This window comes from Penicillium arizonense, assembly GCF_001773325.1.
Source record: "Penicillium arizonense strain CBS 141311 chromosome Unknown PENARI_contig022, whole genome shotgun sequence".
NCBI lineage: Eukaryota > Fungi > Ascomycota > Eurotiomycetes > Eurotiales > Aspergillaceae > Penicillium > Penicillium arizonense.
Genome location: NW_019173299.1, coordinates 369,606 through 394,457, shown reverse-complemented (window position 1 = coordinate 394,457; position 24,852 = coordinate 369,606). Strand labels below are relative to the sequence as shown.

The following is a 24,852-nucleotide window of genomic DNA, read 5'->3' as shown; positions in this document are numbered from 1 at the left end:
GTTAAAGGGCAAATTGGGGATCTGGAGGTCGGGTTCGTTCCCCCGCTTGAAGGAGGCGGAGCAAGAGTGCTTACCTTGGCAATTTCAACAAGTATTACCGAGAATCTACCAGAATATCGAAGAGAATTCGAATGGAAGTGTATAATGTTCTTCTAAGTAAAGTATAAAATTGCAACTGCTCCGATGTATATATTCATGCACGTGCATTGCTGCCCCAGGCCGCCAAGACCTTCCCCGTTCCCGTGTTATCATATCTCCCAAACGTCACGTCCAAGGCTCATATAGAGGCCATGTGCGGAGTATAATACCTTCACTCGCTTAGCTGCGCAAATGGCAACAGGTACGTCTGGCATTCTGCTGATTCTCCGAAACGCGACTGACCGTGTATCCAGTTCGGATCTGCGTCTGCGGCGACGAGGGCACTGGCAAGTCCAGTCTCATAACCTCGCTTGTCAAAGGTGTATTCGTGACAAATAAAATCCAACCGGTCCTTCCTCAGATAACCATCCCTCCCACCATCGGAACCCCTGAAAATGTCACCACAACGACCGTCGTCGATACCTCGGCTCTCCCCCAAGAACGGAACAACCTCGCGCGCGAGATCCGGAAATCCAACGTGATCCTGCTGGTGTATTCGGATCACTATAGCTATGAGCGCGTGGCGTTGTTCTGGCTGCCATATTTTCGCTCGTTGGGCGTCAATGTTCCGGTCGTGTTGTGTGCCAACAAGTCTGATCTTGCGGCGAGTCACAGCGAGGCGCAAGTGGTTGAGGAAGAGATGTTACCTTTGATGGCGGAGTTTAAGGAGATTGACTCGTGTATTCGCACTAGTTCTCGGGAGCATCGCAATGTCAATGAGGCTTTCTTCGTCTGCCAAAAGGCTGTAACACATCCAATCGCGCCGCTGTTCGATTCCAAGGAGGCCGCTTTGAAGCCCGCAGCGGTAGCAGCTCTACAACGGATTTTCTATTTGTGCGACAAGGATCGGGATGGATATCTGTCCGACAAGGAGATCAAGGACTTCCAGACCAGGTGTTTTGGGAAACCACTGAGCGAGGAGGATCTCATTCACATCAAGGATACCATCCAGAAAAGCTACCCAGAATCGGTCACCGAGTCTGGGATTGATTGTCAGGGTTTCATTCACTTGAACAAACTATACGCGGAGAAAGGGCGACACGAGACTGTCTGGATTATTCTACGAGCGTTCCAGTACACGGACAACCTCTCGCTCCAAGAGAGCTTCTTACATCCTCGGTTCGAGGTCCCTCCATTTGCCTCCGCAGAACTGTCCCCCGAAGGATATCGATTCTTCGTCAACCTTTTCCTCCTATCCGACAAGGACAATGATGGAGGTTTAAACGATGCCGAGCTTGCATCATTGTTTGCGCCTACCCCCGGTCTGCCCGCATCCTGGGCTGACGGCTCATTCCCTTCTTCCACAGTTCGCAATGAGGCAGGACATGTGACACTGCAAGGCTGGCTGGCCCAGTGGAGCATGACGACTTTCATGTCTCCCAAAACGACACTTGAGTACTTAGCCTACCTCGGCTTTGAGCCCTCCGACCGAAGCAATCCATCTATCACAGCAGCGCTCAAAGTAACAAGGCCACGCAAGAGGCGTAGACGCCCGGGCCGTGTCGGTCGAAATGTGGTGCAATGCCATGTTTTGGGAGCGCCTGGGTCGGGAAAGTCCGCTCTACTTGATGCACTCCTTTCTCGCGGGTTCAGCACAACCTACCACCCAACCATTCAACCCCGTACCGCCGTCAACACAGTGGAACTCCCTGGCGGAAAACAGTGTTATTTGATCCTGGACGAGTTAGGCGAGTTGGAGCCTGCTCTCTTGGAAAACCGATCCAAGCTGCTAGATCAGTGTGATGTCATTGCCTACACCTATGATTCCTCCGATCCGGACTCCTTTGCATATATCCCGGCTTTGTGGGCGAAGTACCCGCATCTGGAGGAGTTACCCAGTGTGTTTATTGCTCTCAAGGCCGACTTGGATCGGACTACCCAGCGGGCCGAGTACCAACCCCACGAGTACACAGCCATGCTGAACATGCCCAGTCCGCCTCTCCATGTGAGTGTGACGTGGAGTTCTATTCAAGAGGTGTTTGTCCACATCGCCGAAGCAGCGATGGAGCCTAGCACCGCATTCCCCCGCAGCGAAGAGGATGTTGAGGGTAAATGGATGTCATGGGGTATCGCCCTTGGAGCGGTGGTTTGCGCAGGCGCCGCCGCGGTGATGATTTGGCGACGAGTCAGTGGTAGCAATTAGCAACATTGGAAACAGAGCTCCGGGGTTTAATACCATATACATATAGCTTTTATACCGTAGTGCCCCAGTTGACCGGGATTCCCAACATAGTAAGGCGTCGAGGCGGTTGGTCCGGAGTTAAGCCGGGGCCCAGGCACGCGGTTTCTTCTCCGCTCCTACCCCGGACATCATCTCCTCGCTGATCCCTGCGCGCCCCCTCTTCGCCATCCTCACTCGAATCCTCGAACTCTCGAACACCTAATAACTCGATCTGTTGATATACCTTGTCTCTTGCATATTATCTATACATACCAGTGGCTCTGTGCCCCGGCTGACGCTCCTCGTCCGTGCCTTTTGCTGGAGCCTCATAGCCACTCATTCACGACACGAGCACAGCAAAGTACCATTGACAAGGTGGTAGCAAGATATAGCCTAATAGCTGCAGTATTGACAGCTTAGCGAAGGTCGACAATATACCTTGTCGGATCCAAGGTTCAGTTAGTTGTTAGGTCACACAGATCTTAGTCTGCATTGAAAGCTTGTGACCATGTTGTAAGTTTGGCCCTTTCTTACATCTCTCCTGATTTCTCTTCTAGCGCTACTTGCGCTATCGGGAAATCGGCAAGCCGCGACATACGGCCCATACTGGCGTGATCTGAGAGGATCGCACGGCACCTCTCGCATATTTCTTCTCTTGCTGACACCACTAGTGTCCTTCCACCCCCTCCTCCTCGCTATACGATCCCTGTCGCTTATGCGGCGGGGGCGGCGAACGGTATGGCAGTTCCTGTGGTTGAAACGAACAACACTATCACCCACCCGGAGAAGGGATGTCCGTTACAAGTTGGTGAGGGTACGTATGCCCAGACACTGGTCGCAGATATCTCCCGCGGATATTGCGGTTCTTCTGGACACGAAGAGATGGCTTACCTGTGATATCGCATTAGGAACGTACACCCTTCAAGATGACCTCCTGCTCGCGACCCCGCCTCCGCACCCCTCCGAAGCCCCAATTGTGAACCCAAACCCTCTCGCGACAGTGCCTTTGCCGCCTACATGCGGCGTGAAGTTGTCTCTCGTCAGCCTCGACCCCCGAAAGAAGCCTCCGACCTTTTTGAAATCGGCCGTCACGGCCCCTCAGTTCGGAGACGGGAACTCGGCACTTGCAGCACCACCCGTACCGGCGAAAGACGCACTCAAGAGGAGGAAGCCCAAGAATAATATTATCAAGAGCAGCTCCTCGTTTGTTTCAAGAGTGATCACCCACGAGACCTCGGCCAAGCGACTGAGTGACCGCGACCCGAACGGTGTTTTTGCCTTTGCGAATATCAACCGAGCATTCCAATGGCTGGACCTCAGCTCGCCCACCAAGGAGGAGCATCTCACAAAGGTCCTTTTCACCAAGTCTCATATGCTCTGCCACGATATCAACGAACTGACCAAGACATCGTCTCACTTGGATATTGTGATGGGATCTTCAGCCGGTGACATCATCTGGTATGAGCCCATGTCGCAAAAGTACGCTCGAATCAATAAGAATGGTGTGATCAACAATTCACCTGTTACTCATATCAAATGGCTTCCTGGATCCGAAAACCTCTTCATTGCATCTCACGCTAATGGTGTGCTGGTCGTTTACGACAAGGAGAAGGAAGATGCCCTGTTCACCCCCGAGCAGAGCAGTTCCTCTGACAAGGAAAAGGGAAAGTTGCCGTTGGAAATTTTGAAGTCCGTCAATTCCAAGAACCAGAAGAGCAACCCTCTGTCATTCTGGAAGTTGGCCAATCAGAAGATCTCAAGCTTTTCTTTCTCGCCAGATCAAAGGCATTTGGCCGTTGTCCTTGAGGATGGGTCTCTCCGTCTAATGGATTACTTGAAGGAGGAGTAAGTCGATTGTTAATTTAACGAGATTGAAGTCCAGACTGACGCTTTAAAGGGTACTGGATATCTTCCGCAGCTACTACGGCGGCCTGATCTGTGTCTGCTGGTCGCCCGATGGCAAATACATCGTGACAGGCGGTCAGGATGATCTCTTGACGATCTGGTCTTTCCCAGAACGCAAGATTGTCGCTAGATGTCAAGGCCACAACTCCTGGGTGTCAGCGGTAGCATTCGACCCATGGCGCTGCGACCAGAAGACATACCGCTTCGGCAGTGTGGGTGATGACTGTCGTCTGCTTTTGTGGGATTTCAGCGTTGGCATGTTGCATCGTCCCAGAGCTGTAAGCTTGATTTTAGCCCCCCCACACACACACTTTCTGCACGTTTCTAACATATGACAATAGCACCACCAAGCGTCGACTCGAAAGCGAACCAGCATTGTAGCGCCGGGCACACAGACTTCCAACCGGCATCGGGCAGACAGCGCCGGTAACCGTGTACGCTCTGACTCTAATGGAACAGAACATCTCAATGGAGAAATCGACCAGACGGCCAGTCACCCGGTTGAACCACGGTCACGAACCGCTCTCTTGCCTCCGATCATGGTCAGTGATAATGAACAGGCTTCTTATCTACATTACTGACCGATTCATAGTCGAAAATCGTTGGTGAAGACCCTATCTGCTGGCTCGGTTTCCAGAAAGATTGTATCATGACTTCCTCTCTTGAAGGTATTATCCCATTATATGAACAGCGCCAACAAACCACCAGATTGACTAACGATGTTTCTAGGCCACATCCGCACCTGGCACCGACCAAGCGACAGCGTCGTCAAATCATGATGTTGGTGTCCTCTGGATTTCAAGCGTTCTATCGTCGGATACCCAATTGCTCCATTGCTAATGACCTTGGACATGATTCGTTTCTCTATGTACAAATGAAATTTCCAAATCACCAAGGCCCATCATGCACCTTAGATACCAACGTATCCAGGCATACTCGTAAATTATTTCACAGCTTCGAGCTCGCAAGACTCTCGACATCAAACTCGGTAGTGCAAAGCAAGAATGTATCCCGCAGCGCCTATTTACAAATCAGCATAAAATCAAACCAGGCGACGGAAAACAATGAAAAGACAAAACTCACCGACAACCGATGTTCCTCATTAATGCTCTGATAATCGTCACCAGCAAGCATATCACAAAAGTGCCGAATAGAGGGATAATGCACAATAGAAATCTCATTCCACCACTCCTCCCCAGGACGCGCATTGGGTCCCCTAGAATCCCCAGCACCCTCAGCAGGTCTAACCACATTCCCGACAATCTTCGCATCACCACCACGCTTGCCGGCAACAGGGATAAACGCCTGCCCATAGTTAAAATAACTCTTCTTACCGTCGGGATGGTTAAAATGGAGGAGATTCAACATTGTCACAGGGCCGGTATGCGTTTTGCATAATTCATCCATGAATTGTATGAGTGTGGGTGATAGTTCCAGGTTCTGGGATGTGGATTTTGAATCTGAGGCTAGGGCTTTGGAGAGGGAGCCTGTTAAGGGTGGTTGGGGTTTTGATTTGAGGGCTTTATCTTTGGACGAGTAGGTTGAGAGGAGTTTTGAGGGGATTCCGGCAGTTATTTTGTATTCGGATTTTATGGTTGCGTGAAACGATGCTGGGATTGGGTTTTTGTTGGCGGTGCTTCGGTTTGTCGCTTGTAAGAGGAGGAGGAGATCCCATTTTTCGGTTGTCAGGGGGCTTTTGTCTAGGATAGTTGGGTGGATTACTGTCTGTCGGGGTCGGGATGCGACTATTATCTTTGTTTCTGGGGATTTGGATAGTTGGGCGATGAAGGATTCGGGGGTTGTTGGTGGGGTTAGGGTGAGGAGGTGGAGGGTGAGGGCTGGCATGGTCGATGGTGTGGAATAAGTTTTGGGATTCGCGAATTGGCAATGGTACTTGGTGAAGTTGAGTTATTGTGTTGGGGTGGGCAGTTTTATAAGAGATGATTTCATGCGGAGAAAGCTATTAGCCGAGGTACAACCTTAAGCCAACGTACTCGGTATACTCAGTGCAATCCAAAGCAGAACATTAATTGCATTTCTCATTAATATAGGGAGTCGTAGGCCCATAGGCCAAATCATTCGAAAAAGCATAAACCAATCTTCCTTATTTCTCTCAAGCGTCGCATAAACATCCGAACGGTTCTCAACCCATATATTTCGTTTCACCCGACATAGCCAGTAACGCTCCTCGGCATAATGAATGACCGATGATGGTATTAGAGGGCCAGAGCAAATAGACCCAGAAGGAGACCGCCAGCCTGGGCAGAAGGCATAAGGATAGCTGCGGCGTTTGAGGTAGTTGTAGCCGACTCACTCGCAGTCGAGGTTCTGGTCGAGGTGGTGTGGTGGGTAGTAGTCGAGGTGGATGTATGAGTCTTGGACATAGTAGTCCTCGAAGTCATGGTTGAGCTCGACTCTATGAAGATAGTCAGTCTCTGGTTATCAATGTATCGGTGGAAGTGAAGTGGTGTTTTGACAACTAAAGCTGCCTGCATTACTAACCACGGGTAGTGCTTGAGCGGGCATTGGATGTGGAGGATGGGGTGGAATGAGATGAAGTAGAAGAGATTGTGTTCGAAATAGAGGTCGAGGAAGAATGAGATGTAGAGATTGATGATGTGGAAGATAGCTTGGTAGAAGAAATGGAGGACGTTGTTGTAGGTGTAAATGTAGACATGGATGAGCTGGTAGAAGAAGTTGTAGGTGTAGATGTTGAAGAAGAGGCTGGCGAAGACGTGAAAGCGGTAAGCATTTTGGTAAGAGACAATGTTGTTGTGGAAAATGTTGTAAGGGAAGAACTTGAAAGTGATTGGGAAATATAGGCGGAAAATATGGGGTAAACCGATGATGAGGTTTCGGTAATTAAAGAGGAGGACGAGGTAGAAATTGGAATTGAAGTTGTAGGAGGTAAAATAGATGTTGTGGTAATGGTATCAAAAGAAGAGGTAGAGAACGATTTTGACACAGATAAGGAAGAGGTCAACCCACTTGGAGTAGAGCTCATTATAGAAGAAGAGATTGTAGGGGTAGAAACAGAAGTAGAAGATATATGGGACGAGGTAGGGGTAGACGCACTGGTGGGAGAGTAAGTAGTCGAAGAAATAGAAGAAGCAGTCGAGGAAGAAGCAGAAGTCGAATAGGTAATCTCACTTGTCGACGCTGTGGAAGAAAGCATGGAGGTCGACCCAGACGAAGTTTCACTCGCAGTGCTAGTTTCCTTACCAGAGCTAGAGCTAGAGAGAGCACCAGGTGCAGTCACTCCGAATTGCTGGGACTGAGCCAGAATTCCGTTGCTGTTGGAAAGGAAGTTGATCTGATACCCCTTTCTATTTATACAATCAGTAACTAGTTCATAAGAATGCACTTAGTTGACTTGCCCAACGTCCACGTCAGTAAAGGACTTGGCTTTGACCGTGTACGACCCCTTCGACGAGTCGACATCTTCTGCCACGATCTCTGTTGTCGAGGGATAGACATTTTGATTGACCAGCTCGATGGTGAAGGTATCAGGATCGGTCCTGATCACATTTTATCCTCGATTAGTCGCGGCTCTTATAAGGGCCCAAATTTTATGCACGAAAAGAACATCTTACTGGACGGATTGCCATTTGATAGTAAGGGGGCGGTCGGGGTCAATCTTCTCTCCAATTCGAGGCGAGGTAACTACGAGACCTGTGAAGGGTTATTAGAGTCATCGATACTTCCAGACGAAGTGACCATACCTGCAGCCGTAGTAGCAAGAACCACCAAAGACACAACGTTAACACGCATAGCGATTGATTTGACTGGTAACCAGTACAAAGGAGAGCAAAACAAGGGAGTAGACTTCAATTCGCAGGGGCCGGCTCAGGATAAACTACCGCGAGGTTGGAGGGGAGTAGAAGTCAGGGGTGGACTAAAAACGGAAGCATGGTATTTTATAGCATCTATGACAGTGGCCACAAGCTGTAATCTTCCCAGGGTCTTCCTCATCTCCATTACGAATCTTTATTTTGGGCTGATTCCCGTGGTGCCTTGGTCCATTGTGCTTCGTGCTCCCAGGTCTCTCGGGGTACAAAATAACCAGGCGAGGACTGCATGTTTTAGTTCCCGTGATGTTTCTTTGCTACTATCCTGAGGCAAAATAAGTCCAAAGAGATGACTGTCAATGCTGTAGCTTGAAAGTTCTATTTTGGACTGGGCTGGAATTTGTTGTCGGCGATTTCATGACGTACAACGTCTTTGATGTCAACTGGCCGCGCGTCATAATTCCTGTCCGTATCAAAATGAAAGATACCATCACGCATGAAAAGTCCTCCTGCTCGACAGATTGGCCATTATTGGCTAGGGCACGGGACCACTAGGATCACTGCTGCAGTCCATTTAGCATTGCTGATTGCAAGGGATATATCAGAAGATCAAGATTGTCGATCTCTGGGTTGCTGCTGATACATTGGACGATAGCATCGCTAGCAGAAGCCCATCGATTTTACATGTATATCAGCATTTGTATATACATTAAGCTCGATTATAAAGTTTATTTAGGGACCCACATGTCAAAATTGAATGTCGCTCAAACAAGCCATCAAGATCACCACATATATTTCCTCGCTCCTTTGTCAAGAAGTGTGAATGTGTGACAGTATTGTCCGAAAGGCCCAAGCACACCGGAAACATTGGATTGCCTAGGTAGGACAAAGCCAAGGAAAACATCCCAGTCTCAACCCGAACTTATAGACATCGCAACACCAGAATAACACCATCACATAGCGCATCTTAGCTTTTAGATAGATGCTTCCCACTATAGACGTAATTTCCTTCTTCAAGGAAGTTATAAGGTTTCAAAATAGTTGCCTAGAGCGGTATGGAGATATACCTGTAAAGTTACACACAGTGAGAACCCAACTTCGGAAGTTGACTCATTGGATGAGATAAAAATAATCTAGCTAGTGTCTAGGTTTTCTCATGGGACAGATCCTTGTCTTGATTCCCATAGCATAAGGTCCCCGCTCGGCCTTGAGCATGTAATTGTGTTCTCCGATGCTTCCATTACCGTCAGACCAAGCTACCTTTGGCTTCCTGTTTTGTTCTGTTCAAAGCATATATCTTTATAGTCGCTGTTGAATCCAGCTGCAATCAAGAGTTGTCGTCAGCATATATGATGAAGTCATTGGTTATCATGATAGTATAGAATTCTTTGAAAGAGAGAGAAGTGTATGCTATATGTAAGGTCTGAATATTTATCACATTAGCTTATATCATCAAATTGGATTCGCTTTTGCCTCTTCTTTCCTGCTTCTTCTTTTACTCTAGGGTAAGCGCCCCTATTGTGATACATGTTTTCTCCTCTCTTCAACCTTCTTCATCAAGCTCTCATCATCATACTCTCTCCACCATCCTCCTCTCGTCATCTTCTTTCTCTCTCCAGCCTCGTTCTCTCGCCATGTTTCTCTCTCAATGTCAGCTATGGGATTCCCGGTACTGATTATTCGCAGGCGTGTGATACGGTCACAGACAAAGTACACAATTATTTGCATCCGCGACAAGACTGGCCATGGACCGGGTTTGAGTCGAGCATATCATTATCTGCAAATCTAGAAGTATTTTGAAGATACGAATGAGTTTATCCGTACATGGTCACGCCGCGAAGGGCTCCCTTTCAAAGATGACGAATATCGGCAACCTGAACCCGACGAGACTCTCAGAGCATTCAAGGCCGGATTTCCGAGATGACCGCCCTCTAAATATATAGCAGTCCATCAATCTATATATCACCCACTGGGCGATTCAGGATGCTCCTGCAGCGCTATGACACAAAAATGTATGCCGAACCCAGCTTCAGACGATTATCAATGACTCGTCAAACATAGGCTGGTTACGCGAAACAGTCAAAGGGTACATCCTACGATCCCGGGACAAGCTCATCGTTTGCACTTCTAAAGAAGTCTTCTCCGTTTGCAGTAGTCGAAGAAGCCGCCACTGTGGTCACCTCTCTCTGCCTTGATGAGTATATTGCGAGGGCCGACGGCAGATACTTTTGGACCTAGGTCAGATTCGGTTTTATTGATGGATACTGACCTAGCATACCTTTGGGAGCAAATAAATAGCCATTTAACTTGAGACTACAACATGTCACATGGGAGTAATCCCAAGGTACAATAAGTCTGTCTATGTTCATTCTTTAATACCATTAGTCGTCTCAGCCCCGGTGCTCATCTTTCTGAATTGCTTGTATATATAATGCCTTTGTTGTGTGCTTGTGGAGCCACCGTACCATATTTACTCCGCATGCACGTAGTATGCCATATTTCGGGATCCAAGCTACCTACTTGTTATGTGAAGAGAGTTCATAATCAACTTCCAAACGCCGCAGGGTTTCTCAAGCTCTACATGTGGGTCAACATGCGGCTGTGGCCCTTACCAATAGGACAACTCAACCAGCGACGCATAAAAAGCCTAAATGCCCACCCACGTGACCTTCTTTTCTTTTCTGAATTTCCATCCACGTGACCGTTTCGCACGTGACCCCACTATATTTTGGCTAAATATTCACGTGACAGCCACGGCTATCCGTATCTTATCGTGTTTATCGCGGGGTTCAAGCTTCATCTTCAAGCCATTTCTTCTTTCCCACGAATTCAACCTCCTGCCTGTTGCGCAGAGCCACTTTTCAGGATTCTGGCTTCCAACATGGCGGACCCCGATGAGTTGTCCCAGGTATGTTCCACGTGGAGACAATCATGCTCTCTGTCACATTCAGGTCTGACCTATCCTGTTTGTTTCGATAGGAGCTTCAAGGCATTTACTGCCCACCGATTGACCCAGCTCTGTTCATGGCAATCGTAATGGACTATGATTTAGCAATTCCTGCTGAGGTTCGACGACTTTGCGATACCTTGAACGAGCTGAAGACATCTGCCCTTGACCAAGAAAACCTGCCTTTCGATCCCACCGGCACAACCAATTCCCGTAACCTCCAGGACGCAAACCTTCCTGAAAGTTTAAGCTGGCCATCGCTTGAACATCTCGACTTGAACGCTGATGACGAGAACGACAACAATTGCGACAGTCGACACGATTCACGCCTGGGGTACACATTTCTGGGCACGACATCGGATGACAAAGTCCACAACTTGATGAGCATGTTCCCAAGTGTTCCTCGTCGCCAAGCCGAGGGTATCCTCGAAGAATGCCACGACAGTCTTAGCCGCGCAATGGAAGTTCTATTGAATCTTGCCTTCATCGATGAGACCCAAATTGCGCGAGGCTCCGCGCAAGAGACCCCCGCAGAAGCCGCCGCAATGAGTCAAGCTTTGGCCCCCAGGTCAATCGATGGATTCCAAGCAGATGAGGATCAGACCAAGAAATCGCGCAAGAAAAACAAGAAGAAGAACCAGCAACTACGGCGCGACGCAACGTCATCACAGAGTAGCAATGTCCCCGCGGCCAACAAATGGGAGACGGCGAAGCAAGATATTGATTTCATCTCCACGCGGGCCTCTGTCCTTCTGCGAGAGAATGTTGCATCCACATATCACGGCAATTCAATGTCGCTCTGCGCAACCATCAGAGCTTTGGCAATCGCGTACGCGCCTAGAGATATCGGGGAGCTCGAAGATGATGATGCTATTATCCCCCAAGTGGCCGAGCTCGCGCACAAATACACCACCATACCTGACACGACTCTCGTTGGCCTCATTCGCATTGCCAACAATGAGATCATGGCCGCAGATGAGCTGGCGGAAGCCTTAGCTCGGGGGCCTGTTCTGAACTCATTGTCAGACATAATTACCTTCACTTCGGCCCCCATCGTCCTCGATCCGGAGGAGATCACCTCAGCAGCCTCGGCCGAAGCGGCCATTGAAACTTTACCAGACATGGACTATAGCCAGGCAGCTGCCGCTGCCAATGCTCACTTCATGGCACGGTCAAGTGCCTTCGCGCAGGCGTCCCAGGCCGCGCGCCGCGCCCGATCCAACCCCCTCTACAACGGGGCTTCCGCATACTACCGAGAAGTCGGAAACGAGCAACGGCAGCTGGCCCTGCGCCACCTGGCTACCGCCTCTGACAGATTGGTGGACGGGCAGTCATCCCAGTATGATTTGGACCTCCACGGAGTGACCGTCCCCAATGCTATCAGAATCTCCCGGGAGCGTGTCAATGCGTGGTGGCACTCCCTGGGTGACTTGAAGCACGTCAGAGGTGGTGGGAAGCATGTACACGGTGGGTTTAAGATCGTGGTCGGTGTCGGAAACCACAGTCGCGATGGCGCTGCACGTATTGGACCCGCCGTGTATAGGACGTTGGAGAGTGAGGGGTGGAAGGTGGAGTGTGATCGTGGGGTGCTTCTGGTCACCGGGCACCGGCGTTGAGCCTTCTTTTGTTTCTTTCTTATATATACCCTGTATGGGCACTTTGAGAGTTCTCTCAGGTTTATGCGAGACGCATGCGCTTTTTGTTGTGTGTGTTTGGCCAGCCCTGAGTTACGCTTGTGTCAGGTTTGCTGTTGATGATACCCCTACACTTCACGGAGTTCGTATTAGACGGGAGCGATGGCGATTTAGAATAGACAATCTCTGTTTAGAAGACAACAGACAACCAAAGCGATTTCGCTACTCAATTTCTCCTAATTTACGCTCAATTGCCCTGTATTCCATCTATAAGTATAGGAGTATCCATACTGTAGACCTATTTACAATCTCCCCGCATGATGACGTAAAGGCCGAGGCGGGTTTAGCTTCATCCCCACTATCATTCCTCCATCGGCTCTCTGCTTATTTATTCCTCGCTGTTCTATCTTCCTAGCTCAACTCACAAAATCATCTCCATGCGATATCAGCTTCTACGCAATATTATCTCGCCCTTTGGATACCGATCCCTCCGCATCCCGACCTCACCTTACTCTTTCCGGCTTCTGTCCAGTTCCACGCGCAAGTCACCTACCTCGAAATCCAGCAAAGCGCTAAAAGCTGCACCAACCATTCCATTCTTTGGTGCCTTTTTCAGTTCAAATCGTAACGCCGAGGAATCTACCACAGCCATGTCACACCCTGACCAGAGAAGCGAGGACCAGTGGAGGGCCGTCCTGAGCCCAGGTTTGTACCACACAGCAGATTTGCGAAACAGACCACTCCGAGGAGCAATCTGGCTAACCATAATCATTATAGAGCAATTCCGCATTCTCCGCGAAAAGGGTACCGAGCGTGCCGGCACAGGGGAATATGATTCCCACTACCCAACCAAGGGCGTCTACAAATGCGCCGGATGCGATACGCCACTTTACACTGCTGACCACAAGTTCAAGTCTGGCTGTGGATGGCCTGCATACTTCGACTCCATTCCTGGGGCTGTGACCAGACATGTGGACAACACTTTTGGCATGAAGAGAACTGAGATTGTCTGCACCAATTGCGGTGGTCACCTTGGCCATGTCTTCGAGGGCGAGGGCTACAAAACCCCTACTGATGAGCGCCACTGTGTGAACAGTGTTAGTCTGCGCTTCTCTGAGGACGCAGCTCCCAAGGCCAAGGCTTAATGTTGTTGTTTAGATGTATTTAGGTGTTGCGGGGAGTAAGGCTGCAGGGCGTGCATACGAGGTGTCATTTGGAGTGGACCAACCATGTGTCGTAAATTGGAAGTATAACATCAGTCATTTCGTAATATACATGCGCTCATTTTCCATGTAAGTTATCATCTCCACACTACAGTATCACTCTACATCAAACTGCGTGACTGGCATTTTCCCCCGTCCGTATATCGGCGCAGCCTTAGGCCGCAACCGTGCCGACCGACCGACCGCCACCTAAGATTATTAGGCCTCATTGTTTCCCTTCCCTTTCACCTCCATCTATTCGCGTCGTTAAGATCATGTCTCGACGCCCTACTCCGGGCCAAGCCGCCCAAAACTCGCAGACCATCAAGAGTTTGCTGAAACTGGAACACAACAAGATCTGTGCCGACTGTAAACGGAACAAGCGTCAGTCCCCGATCCCCTCCGTGGAGTTGCGCCCACGCTGGCTTCATCTCCAGGTCCATTTCTTGGCGGCCATATACTGAATTGTCTTTCGTTTAGATCCGCGATGGGCTTCCTGGAACCTGGGTGTATTTGTTTGCATTCGGTGCTCGGGCATTCACAGGGGTATGGGAACACATATCAGTCGAGTCAAGTCCGTGGATCTCGATGCCTGGACCGATGAACAACTTCAGAGTGTCATCAAATGGGGCAATTCAAGGGCAAACAAGTATGTTGCGATCAATTGGTTATTTTCGGACACGGGCTAATATGTTATAGGTACTGGGAGGCGAAGTTGGCTCCCGGCCACGCTCCCTCGGAATCGTAAATGCATCCCCTCGGACTTGTTAGATAACATTATTCTGACGAATTACGCGAACAGGAAAATTGAGAATTTCATTCGGACAAAATACGAAAGCAAGCGATGGGTGATGGACGGTGGTTTACCAGACCCCTCGACTCTGGATGACGGCGATGACGATGTGGTGAGTGATCGCGTGATAAACCGCGTGCGAACATGGTCGCTAACCTAGCAGCCCCTCGCCGTCGTACAAGAGAAAGCCAAGATTGAACGTTCCGCTTCGCAACGAGTTGCCGCTCCCAGCCAGCCTCCGGTACACCGTCAACAAGCCTCAATTGACTTGTTCGGCGACGATATCTCTCCTCCTACCCGGCCTAGCACGACCGATCCTACTCTACGTGCTCCCCCGAGACAAGCGCAACCTGCGCCGTCCAAGACACACAAGCCTAATGATTCACTACTGGGCCTTGACTTCTTCGGCAGCACCCAGCCATCTGCCGGAAGTCGTCCAACCAGCACGGCATCCACGCCGGCCGCTCCCACCGGAATGTCTCGTCCAGATCTTAAACAGTCAATCCTGTCTCTGTACGCGAAGCCGCAACCTGCACCCGTGCAGCATGAGCGCGGGAACTCATTCGGCGACATGGCTTCTCCCCCGGCGCCATCCGGTCACTCCAACATGGGCGGCCTGACGGACGCCTTCAGCGGATTGAGCTTCCCTACTACTACCTCCCCTCCGCCTGTTAGACCCGCCGAGAAGCCTTCGCCATTCGCCAACCTTACATCTTTCGCCAAGTCGACTCCTGCTGCCCCGAAGGTCACGTCTCCTTCAGGGTCCGCCAGCGGCGACCTCTTCGATAGCCTCACCTCTCCAACCATGTCCGCTCCAAAGCCTCAATCCCGCACGACATCTATCTCCTCTACCGGACAGGACTGGGGATTCGGTGGATTTGCTTCTCCCCCTCCCACCGCTAAGCCAAACCCCCCATCGTCATCTCTATCAAATGACCTGTTTGGGCTTTCTTCGCCCCCTCCCGTCTCCGCTTCTACAGTGTCGCCTCCGAAGTCTACTGCAACCTCTCCCCAGCAGGAAATGAAATCTGCATTTAATATCTCCAGTCCCCCGTTGCAGCCCCCTGCGCCTCCCAAGGCGCCAGCTACTACCGCTGCCAACGCTGCCGCTGCCAACATGATGTCAGGCAGCCTTGACCCATGGGGTGGTAACGCGTGGAACACACCTGACCGCGCACCATCTCCCGCTGCTACTGCTCCATCCATTGCCTCCACGATGAAGGTCCCTGACACCCTGACCCCCAACGACCTTGGAAACGGATGGGGTGCATCAACCCCAGCGACAAAGCCCGCGCCTACTGTCGCAGCTGATGAGGACTTTGGCGGCTGGGCCAGCGCTGCTCCGATCTCCAACCCTACCCCATCAAGCACAAACGCCTCCAAGCCCGCCGGAGGATTCGGAGGATCGGACGACCTCTTCTCTAATGTTTGGGAGTAGACTTCTTTGAAACGAGTGGTCGTTTGCGGGCGACTCGAGTTCCAGGATTGCATAGCTGGTGGCATCTGCGTATTGGATATTGCCCAATTGCACAAACCAGTTTCCATCTTACCACTTGCCTAGAAAGAAGCCTTTGTTTATTTATTCTTCGGCATCTTCCTTTTTTTTACGAGACCTTGACTCATTGATTTGTAGGCTGTTACGGATGTACAGAGCGGGTCTCATGCATACTTCAAGATTAGGTAGCTTTTCTCGCTTTGGCATGTATACTTATGCTTTTACTTACAATTGAGTCATAATACCCTAGACTTCTTGTGAGGCTTTGTAGATGTATGGTTTTATTCGGGTATCTTGCGGATGCTTGATAGAGAACGGATGTGTATGATAGACGTCGAAGACGTTATCTTATACTCACTCTTACAGCCTTTCACCAATTCTACCGAACTATCTCAAGAAAGACTCAAAAAGGAGATATGTGTAATATATGTAAAAGTGAACAAAGCTTTGCCGTTGATAGGGTATAATACATCGCCATAGAAACACAACCATTTAAGAACGAGTAAGCCACCATAATGCCAGTCAAACAGTCAAACAAGTAAGAGATATACATATCTAAAGAAGGTCATGAAACCCCAGAAACCCATTACATTAAATCAAATCAAAAACTCCCCTTCCTCACCAACTCCTTAGTACTACCCGTCTCATCAAGATCCCCACGCCCCTCAACCTTATCCTCACTCTGCTGCACAAGGGTAGTAACCTTAATACCAGCAAAAGCCTCCTTAGCAGAAACATGCCGGCCCTTCCGTTGAGACTCTTGCGAACCCGAGGACGAAGGCAAATCCTCCATATCATAGTCCGGGTCATGTTTGTGGCCGCCGACGACGGATGCCAGCACGGTATTTTCATTTCCGTTTCCAGTGCCGCCTAGGACGCTGCGGCCTGTGCGTGAGGGCCGTGTTGTTCGGCTTCTGTAGCCGTTGCTTCTGGTTGAGAAAATGTGTGGGAGGAGGCGGGAGAGGAAGGCTCTTGTTCCGGGAAGGCAGGCGCATATTATGGCTACGTTGCATTCGACTGCGGACCAGGCTGCTGCGCCGGTGTTGTCGTCTGCCGTTGCGTCAGACTGGGTTTGGTTGGTTGGAAGGGATTGGGAACTTACAAGTTGGGTCGGAGGAGTTGGAGATGATTAGGAGGGATTTCAGACGGAGGATACTGGTAATGAGGACGCTGGATAGGAGTGAAGGTTAGTATATGCACATGCACAGCTGGGATGAATTGAATTGGGATATAGAGGTGGGAGCAAAACTCACAATCCACCCAGAGCAAAGACACCCATAAGAGCAATCTTCTGCTTTTTCGGTAATTGCAGAGACTTAAGGACCGGCATGGGATAAATGAGAATGAGGATATCGGTGAGAATATGAATAGCCGAGTTCGAGAACCACAGAGCCTTCTTATCGAAGCAGAAGCCCGGGACAGTTGGGTCCCAGAACTTAGCGAGAGGAACACAGTTCGCCCAGGCACTGACGATAGTCCATGTTCCGTAGATGCCCAGGAAGCCGATTAGGATCCAACATGCTTGACGCATGCGGGATGTTGAGAAGACTCGTTTGTATTGGAGAAGGATTGACATCTTTGTGCTGATGAGGCTTGTTTGGTAGGTGGGGACAGAGGCCCAGAAGCACTGTATCATGTTAGTGGATGTTGTCTGTGTTTGTGTGTTTGTATTGGGGGTATTGTGTTGGACGTACGATCATCTGGGCTTTAAAAATCGCTGGTGGGATCTTGGTGTAGTGTTCGCCCATGCCGTGGTAGACTTCGCCGACGAACAGTCCGAAGAAGATCCATGAGAAGGCTAGAGAGACCAGGATCACGTAGTCGTCTGCTCCCATTTGCTTGACGAGGAAGGCTCGTGTGAATATGCGGACGGCAGTGATTAATGTTGCCAGTACTGTGAAGACGATGCTGGCGGCGAGGGCTTCGCGGCCCCGGGGTGTTGATAGTGTAGTCATTGTGTCATGAAGGCGTGTAAAAGAGTGGCAATCTGTCTTTCTAGTAGAGTGTTGACGAGACGAAGTTCGATGTTCCAGTGAAGCGATTGTCGGGTCAGGGCCACTTTCAACGGGCCCTTTGGGAGGATCTGGATGCACGACGATTGTGGGGGTGGTCCAGTGTTTAATACAAAGAGGGACAAGAGAGGACCACAAGGAAAGCAACGCACAGAGGGGGACACGGAAAGACAAAAAGCCACACAATGAACTTAATGGTCTGCACGCTCCCGATCTGAAGATCGTCATCCAGACACTGAGGGGCTAAGATCAAGTTATCGACGTGGAAAGGCGACTATTAGGCTTAAAGGGGAGACATTCGTCCCGTCAACATGGTTGCTAGACGCCACAAAACGTTAGCGGGCTCGGCGAGCTGCTTTTAAGAGCACTACTGATCCGCTGCACTGTATATTCTGGAAACACACCCCAACAGAGTTTGATAGTAAAGACAGATTAGGCGCGGATGTTGCAGAGACGTCCGCATTGACGATCAGTGGCCATGCAGTGGCGTACTTTCTCAGGGGTATCCGTGGAGCCCGGAGTATTTGCCCACGAGCTGCAGTGGTCCACACGGGATATGACCGTTGGACTAAGCGCAAGGGCCTCGACAAAAGAGTTCTAGTAGGCTTGTATAAGGGCAATCCATGGAACCAGGAAATGGTTGACCTCTATGGCGAAGTTGTCTCCCATATTCCACTCCTTTCTAGTTGCAAGCCTATATGGCAATAGCAAATGGCATTGTGGGGGAATATTCACACATGGCAGGATCAATTAAAGCGATCAGCACTACATATACTACATGCATGAACGCCTCCCACTAAGTCAACTCCACTTTTGCTCGCTCGGATCGATTGTTTCCCATGGTTCCGGGCTGTCAATGTCAATAGTGTCAAATAGCCTAATAACCTAATAATCCTATCAAGCATGAACTGCAATTCCAATGATAAGATGAAGGAAAATAATCCCATTGTGTTGGGTGACATCTCCGTGTAACTATACACTTGGGTACATATACACATCCTAGCCCTAATCTTAAGCGTTTAGCAACCCTGCAGCCGTAACTTGGAATTGCGACACGCCCCTGCAGAAAAATAAACCCCCTTTTTTTAGGAAGAACAAAAAAGTGAAGCAAATGCTGCTCGAATTACAAAATTGACCGAGCCATCCCGAAAAAACCCCGACGTTCGGTTCGCCAAGAAATTGCCCATTCAATTGACAAAGCACAGACTATTGAATCATAGTGGAGGATTGAATCAGGTGCCCACAGTTTGCCCACAGTGCACAGCTTGTTATCCTTCGGAATGAAGATTTTCGTAGAATGGGTCTTTCACTTCTGTGGTTCTTGGTTTGACTCGGAGGAAATACCCAATAGAGGCAAGAATGACGATCCCTCTCTGCGTGGAGAATTCACCCGTGTCATTTCTGTTAACATTGATGATTATGTCTCCGTACCTGTCCTAGTTTTCACGTGTCTTGATACAAGCATTAATTACGGAGTATACAGTAGCCTATTGACATCAACGATCTTCATAATTGTTTCAGCCTGCTGATCTTCCCGCATCTCACATTGCCTGTTGCCTTGAAAGGCTGTAAAGCTCTACCTGCCAGTCTATTTGTAAATGAGGTTATTTGTCGCTGACTTGTTTCTAGAAGTACATGCATATTCCGTTGAACCGATTCGGCCCCTTTTACAACCTGTTTCTGCCTGTGCAGTCGTTGCATCATGGAGGGCTCTACCCCATGACAAATCGACCCTCACGAGTCAATACTTGATCCGTGCACCCAGGAGAAAGAAGAATGACACCAAATTAGTGGCTTGTGCGAAATCACGATTCACTGATATTCTATCGTTCCGATCGCATCCGCCCCCTATCGCACTGTCTCTCTACCTAGTTTGTCCTCCAAATATATATGATTATTTGATCTTCCGACTATCAATCGAGATTTTTTTATGGAGACCCCTTGAAAAAAAGGGATTATTCCAGTGAAAATCGTGGAATAGGGGCTAGATTGGGTGATAGTAGAGATAGGGATGTATGACCCGCTTAGCATGACAATTGTTCCAATTTTGTGGACTATTCCAAATGTGCCCTCAATTGTCAGATTGACGGTTTTGCATGGCTTTGTCTGGGATTTGCCTGGGCTTTACTAGCCTTGTATATGGGGTTAGGTTCGAGGCATGCATGGGACTAAGTATATGGCATCTGCAGGGGCGTTTAATTCCCATTAACCCATTGGATACAAGTTAGAGTACAAAGTATGTACCTACACGTCGCCACTCTTTACAGCTCAGCCCTGGAGATCATCCGAGAAAATGCTGACTTGGCCATGATTGGTCACCCTGGTGGAGATCCCGATAGCTTCGCGGGGCCAGAACCTCAGGTCTGCTACTCAACCGTTTGCACAGTCCAACTCTGCGATGCCCACTTGATCTAGAAATCCACCGTCACAGTGGAACAAGTCTGATTTTCAGCTTCAGTATGAGCTACACTGTAGGCCAGGTGAGCATCGAGAAAGCTCCTCGGTCCTCCGCTCCGCGGGTCAGGCTCACCTGCGAGGCATGTCGCCAGCGCAAGGTCAGATGCGACAAGTTGAGCCCCTGTACAAGTTGTCAGCGTCTCGGTCTTGTCTGTGTTCCCGTTGAGCGCGCACGGCTGCCAAGAGGGCGGACGCGAAAACCCGCTGAGCGGGTCGGGGGCTCGGACAAGGAATTATCTGAGCGGGTCGCGAAGCTTGAGGCCCTCCTGAGGAAAGTTGCCACGGAGCGAGATGGCGACGCGGATGCTACAGTTACTGAGGCTTCACATCCTTCGGCTGAGGTCAGGAAGGTTGATCCCGACGGGGCCGATCACAGTGAAATTCCCAGTCCGAGTGTCCCGCATCGACCTCATCCGTCGACTACTTATATGGGAATCTCCTTCTGGGAGGACATTATACAACAGGTTAGTTTATCAGATTGACTTCTTACATATTTATTTGAAATAAACCCCTAACTCGAATGCCAGACGCAAGAATTGCGCACTGTTCTGGACGACCGTCTAGAAAACGAGTATAGCGACGTCAAAGACTCGAACGGCTTTGGATTGTCCCTTGTGAGCTCGGAGAGTCCAGAGGGCTCAGCGAATTCGCCTCATTCTAACAAAGGGGTCTTCCTACAACCTCATATTCGGCAAAGGCTTTGCGACATCTATCTGCAAAATGTAGATCCAGTTTTCAAAGTGATACACAGACCTTCCCTACGAGACTTCTTAAGGGACGAGAAGCCATATCTGGACTATGAGCCAGATCATCAGGCGCCGGCTACTCTCGCATCTGCGGTTTATCTTGCCGCCGTGTGTACCATTGATGATGCGGAATGTCAGTCGTTGTTCAATGCCGATAAAAGAACAGTGATTGCAGAATTCCAAAAAGAAACCGAAGGAGCGCTGGCAAGGGCCGACTTTGTCACCACGAATGATCTCGCTGTTTTGCAGGCCTACGTCATCTCATTGGTAAGTGCCATACCATCAGTGCAACATGAGATCCATATCTAACCTCTACTTAGCTCGCTGCACGATCTCAAGATCAAAGCCGAAGAGTATGGACTATGCTAAGTATGGCACTGCGAGTAGCACAAGCACTATCTCTACACCTCGTCGAGCCACCATTCTACGTCACGCCTTTTGAACAAGAGATGCGCAACCGTGTATGGTTAGGAATCGGCATCCTCGACATAGCCGCCTCCCTAGACCGAGCATCCGAGCCAATGATGCAAGCAATCTGGATTGACTCCCACCCACCCTCAAACATCAACGACGAAGACATCTGGTTCGGCATGCCAGGACCAATCCCACAGCACCCACCCGGCACATTCACAGACATGACGCACTCCCTCGTGATAGCCTCCTCCACATCCGTCACCAGATCACTCGCATTCGCAGATTTCATCGAGCCAAAAGCAGTGGAACTGATGGGCCAGCGACAACAAGCAGTCCACAGCTTCCAACAAACAGCCGCATCCCTCCTAAGCGGCTGCAGGCCCGACCATTCAGATTTCCAATGGTACACGCAGAAAGTAGCTGGCGTGATGAGCAGCTGGCTCCAACTAGCCTGCCTACGGCCCCTCTACAAAAGCAAAACCTTCACCCCACCAAAGATCCACGGCGACGCCCTCCTCAAGCTAGCAGCCGACAACCTCCAAACATCCCAAGAAGCGTACAGCTACCCAGGCGCCGCACGATGGCGCTGGTTCGGTTCGTTGTGGGTACCATGGCACGCACTAGCAGTAGCAATCGCCGAGCTATGCGTCTGCAAAGACCCATCAATAATGTCCCGATATTGGTCCGTCGTCGACGAAGTCTACCAACGATCCCGCTTCGTAATCGCCGACTCACAGCATGGCATGCTCTGGAAGCCAATGGAGAGACTCATGGCACAAGCCCAAACACGACGCCAAGAACTCCAAGCACAGGAGTCTGCCAGCCAAGCCATGTCACGCTTTACATTCAATGATCTCGCTACTGGGTTTATGCCCCAACAAGCCCAAACAATACCCCAGCCTGCTCCTCCCCCACATATGCTCGATATGGGCACGGCTATTGGTCCGCAGACGGGGCTGCATATGGCTGCTCCCCCGACTTCGTTTGCGAATGTTCCTTGGCCGAATGTGTGGGAAGCGATGGATTTCAACGATACAACCTTCGTTCCGCCGAACGACAATGCCTGGCTGAGTTATGAGAATTTCATTGAGAATGTTTACGAATGCGCTGATTCTATATTTTTACCACGATAAGTTATGTCATGCGATGCGTTCTGGAAATATGCAGTGGGTGACTCGTGTATACAATCATAACACATACATGTACATATACATAAACACCGGTGGGAAATGATTGCAGTGGATTGTGGCCTGATTATTATGTCTGTGTTGGAAAGTAGTATAACAAGCTCGTAGATTATGCTCGAGCCCATTAGGTATATCTGAGAGAGTACTGGATCAATTCAAAATTACATAAATCGCGCGGGTGGTGGCCAAATCCAATCTCGCTCCCGGGTCGTAGGATTTTGCGAGTACTTCGTAACACGATGGAGAGTCTTGAGCTTAGATGCCAATCGATACGGTTCCCGTCTTGCCTCTGTCGTCGAGAAATCCCGTTGGATGAGACGGGCGAAGAGCGTCGGGGCAATATGTTTGATGCCGACCTTGAGGGGACCAAGATCTTTTTTTCCTCTCCTTTGTCATCTTTCTCTTCATCGGTGGCACTGGTACGTTTCGGTTCCCACAGCCAGACAAACGGTCTCTTCGAGTCGCGGGACTGCAATGCCTCTCGGTCGACGAACAAGAAAGACTCAGTCCGCAGACCTTTCGGAAATCCCCCCTTATCTCTCTTTTCAGTGAAAAGACCTCGTAGATCCTGATCAGGAGTATGATCTCTTTGAACTCAATGCAGAGTAAACTTCGCAATCGTCTCATTCTTGATCCTCTGCACCCGATAATGCAAACCATGATAAATGGCCGTCTCAATCTGCTCCCTAAACACCACCCAATCATCCCGATCCGGATAAAAGGCCACAAGTCCGCAAACCTCACTCTCAGTATCAGAGAGCACCTGCTCCTGCCACGGCACAGTCATCGCCAAAATATTATGTCTGGTATCATCATCGTTAAGAAATTTCCCTGCTGCCGAAATGTCCTGATTCCATGTTTTCTGAACCGCATTAGCATTCGCGCGAGCCTCTTTCAATTCTTCCGTCCAAGCCGCGTCATAAGCTGTATGAAGGATATCTTGATCGGCTTCACTCAGACGCAGACGGTAGCGGAGCCATCTTCCCGCTTCCCCCGGGATGAGTCCCCCCAAGAGCAAGCTGGTCTCGTCATACGAGAGAGAATCTCGATGGTCGATGGCCTTTCGGACTAGTTCGGAGAAATTGAGACCGGAGGCTTGTCGACAGAGCTCGTCTTCCTCTGGTCTGGGGGGACGGTGGGTCACCGTTCTTCGTTCTTCATCGGTTAACGACGATGGATTTTCAATAGCTCGACGGTGAAGAGACCGGGTCGCTTCATCCAGGGCTTAGGGGGATTCATCTTCGTTCGGGTCGGGGAAAATGTCCGACACTCGCAAGCGTTGTTGAGCCATTCTTGAGCATCAATTTGAGAAACTATGAAAGTGACTCAACTTGTCAATGAGAATGAGAATAAACGCCAGCTTGAGTGCAGGGAATTTGAGTGCAATGTCAGGACGAAATAGTTTCTAAATACGGAAGTGGTGGGGGTTCCTTGCCTTAATGCAAGGAACTGATTTTCTTTGTAAACATAAGGGACTCGAGGTGGAGATAGATACTGGTCTCATTGGGGTGGCCGACACGGACGGCCGCCTATGTATAACAGGAAACGTCGGGAGGGTAGTTACTCTGATGGCAGTCTCCCGGCAGAATTGACCGGGGCGGTGGAGCCGCATGTTATCAGTGTATGTCTAGAGTTGGTTTTTGAAATCAGGTTGGTTTCGAATGCGGAAGAAAAGGAAGCTTTGGAATATCTTTGGGAGACCGGGCCTTGCAATAACGTTAAGCTTCTCGAAGTACATGCAAATACATGAACCAAGGGCCTCGACAACCCCGAGGCTCCAATATCGACGGCCTATCAATGCAATAATCTGGTACATATACACCGGATTTTAGGCTGCGTGAGATATCCTTCCCTTTCCGTTTTAGTGCTCACCCCTCCCCGCTTTTTGGTCACTGGATAGAACTGGATACAACCCTGAGTAGCCTGATCTGCCTGTGCGAGCCGATGATCTAGTGCGATAGTAGCGGCGAACC

General features: G+C 49.8%; 9 protein-coding genes across 9 annotated transcripts; 6 read left to right on the top strand and 3 right to left on the bottom strand.

Moving 5' to 3' along the window:
* Positions 1 to 330: 330 nt before the first annotated feature.
* gem1 (ERMES complex Ca(2+)-binding regulatory GTPase GEM1) lies at positions 331 to 2,281 on the top strand (the record flags this gene model as incomplete). The annotated part of the gene is made up of 2 exons (XM_022635465.1): positions 331 to 340; positions 393 to 2,281. 2 exons carry the CDS (start codon positions 331 to 333, stop codon positions 2,279 to 2,281), a joined length of 1,899 nt encoding a protein of 632 aa, XP_022484838.1.
* Positions 2,282 to 2,807: 526 nt separating this feature from the next.
* On the top strand, positions 2,808 to 4,983 carry PENARI_c022G05464 (WD40 repeat domain-containing protein; the record flags this gene model as incomplete). The annotated part of the gene is made up of 7 exons (XM_022635378.1): positions 2,808 to 2,812; positions 2,971 to 3,113; positions 3,208 to 4,144; positions 4,197 to 4,482; positions 4,546 to 4,746; positions 4,797 to 4,872; positions 4,934 to 4,983. 7 exons carry the CDS (start codon positions 2,808 to 2,810, stop codon positions 4,981 to 4,983), a joined length of 1,698 nt encoding a protein of 565 aa, XP_022484826.1.
* Positions 4,984 to 5,152: 169 nt separating this feature from the next.
* PENARI_c022G02773 (uncharacterized protein) lies at positions 5,153 to 6,049 on the bottom strand (the record flags this gene model as incomplete). Its single annotated transcript, XM_022635338.1, has 2 exons — positions 5,153 to 5,224; positions 5,288 to 6,049. The coding sequence occupies 2 exons, from the start codon at positions 6,047 to 6,049 to the stop codon at positions 5,153 to 5,155; spliced, it is 834 nt and encodes a 277-aa protein (XP_022484743.1).
* A 371-nt stretch (positions 6,050 to 6,420) lies between these two features.
* On the bottom strand, positions 6,421 to 7,975 carry PENARI_c022G08178 (GPI anchored serine-threonine rich family protein; the record flags this gene model as incomplete). The annotated part of the gene is made up of 5 exons (XM_022635414.1): positions 6,421 to 7,002; positions 7,047 to 7,526; positions 7,587 to 7,722; positions 7,798 to 7,876; positions 7,927 to 7,975. The coding sequence occupies 5 exons, from the start codon at positions 7,973 to 7,975 to the stop codon at positions 6,421 to 6,423; spliced, it is 1,326 nt and encodes a 441-aa protein (XP_022484717.1).
* Positions 7,976 to 10,873: 2,898 nt separating this feature from the next.
* On the top strand, positions 10,874 to 12,555 carry PENARI_c022G07235 (uncharacterized protein; the record flags this gene model as incomplete). Its single annotated transcript, XM_022635402.1, has 2 exons — positions 10,874 to 10,900; positions 10,972 to 12,555. 2 exons carry the CDS (start codon positions 10,874 to 10,876, stop codon positions 12,553 to 12,555), a joined length of 1,611 nt encoding a protein of 536 aa, XP_022484732.1.
* Positions 12,556 to 13,010: 455 nt separating this feature from the next.
* PENARI_c022G00049 (peptide-methionine (R)-S-oxide reductase) lies at positions 13,011 to 13,718 on the top strand (the record flags this gene model as incomplete). The annotated part of the gene is made up of 2 exons (XM_022635302.1): positions 13,011 to 13,278; positions 13,351 to 13,718. 2 exons carry the CDS (start codon positions 13,011 to 13,013, stop codon positions 13,716 to 13,718), a joined length of 636 nt encoding a protein of 211 aa, XP_022484740.1.
* A 332-nt stretch (positions 13,719 to 14,050) lies between these two features.
* On the top strand, positions 14,051 to 16,006 carry PENARI_c022G05259 (uncharacterized protein; the record flags this gene model as incomplete). The annotated part of the gene is made up of 5 exons (XM_022635374.1): positions 14,051 to 14,159; positions 14,256 to 14,424; positions 14,475 to 14,519; positions 14,578 to 14,680; positions 14,732 to 16,006. 5 exons carry the CDS (start codon positions 14,051 to 14,053, stop codon positions 16,004 to 16,006), a joined length of 1,701 nt encoding a protein of 566 aa, XP_022484772.1.
* Positions 16,007 to 16,664: 658 nt separating this feature from the next.
* PENARI_c022G11382 (putative integral membrane protein) lies at positions 16,665 to 18,018 on the bottom strand (the record flags this gene model as incomplete). The annotated part of the gene is made up of 4 exons (XM_022635456.1): positions 16,665 to 17,113; positions 17,166 to 17,233; positions 17,317 to 17,690; positions 17,758 to 18,018. 4 exons carry the CDS (start codon positions 18,016 to 18,018, stop codon positions 16,665 to 16,667), a joined length of 1,152 nt encoding a protein of 383 aa, XP_022484689.1.
* Positions 18,019 to 20,534: 2,516 nt separating this feature from the next.
* On the top strand, positions 20,535 to 22,825 carry PENARI_c022G05006 (putative C6 transcription factor; the record flags this gene model as incomplete). The annotated part of the gene is made up of 3 exons (XM_022635368.1): positions 20,535 to 20,996; positions 21,060 to 21,545; positions 21,599 to 22,825. The coding sequence occupies 3 exons, from the start codon at positions 20,535 to 20,537 to the stop codon at positions 22,823 to 22,825; spliced, it is 2,175 nt and encodes a 724-aa protein (XP_022484701.1).
* Between the last annotated feature and the right edge of the window lie 2,027 nt (positions 22,826 to 24,852).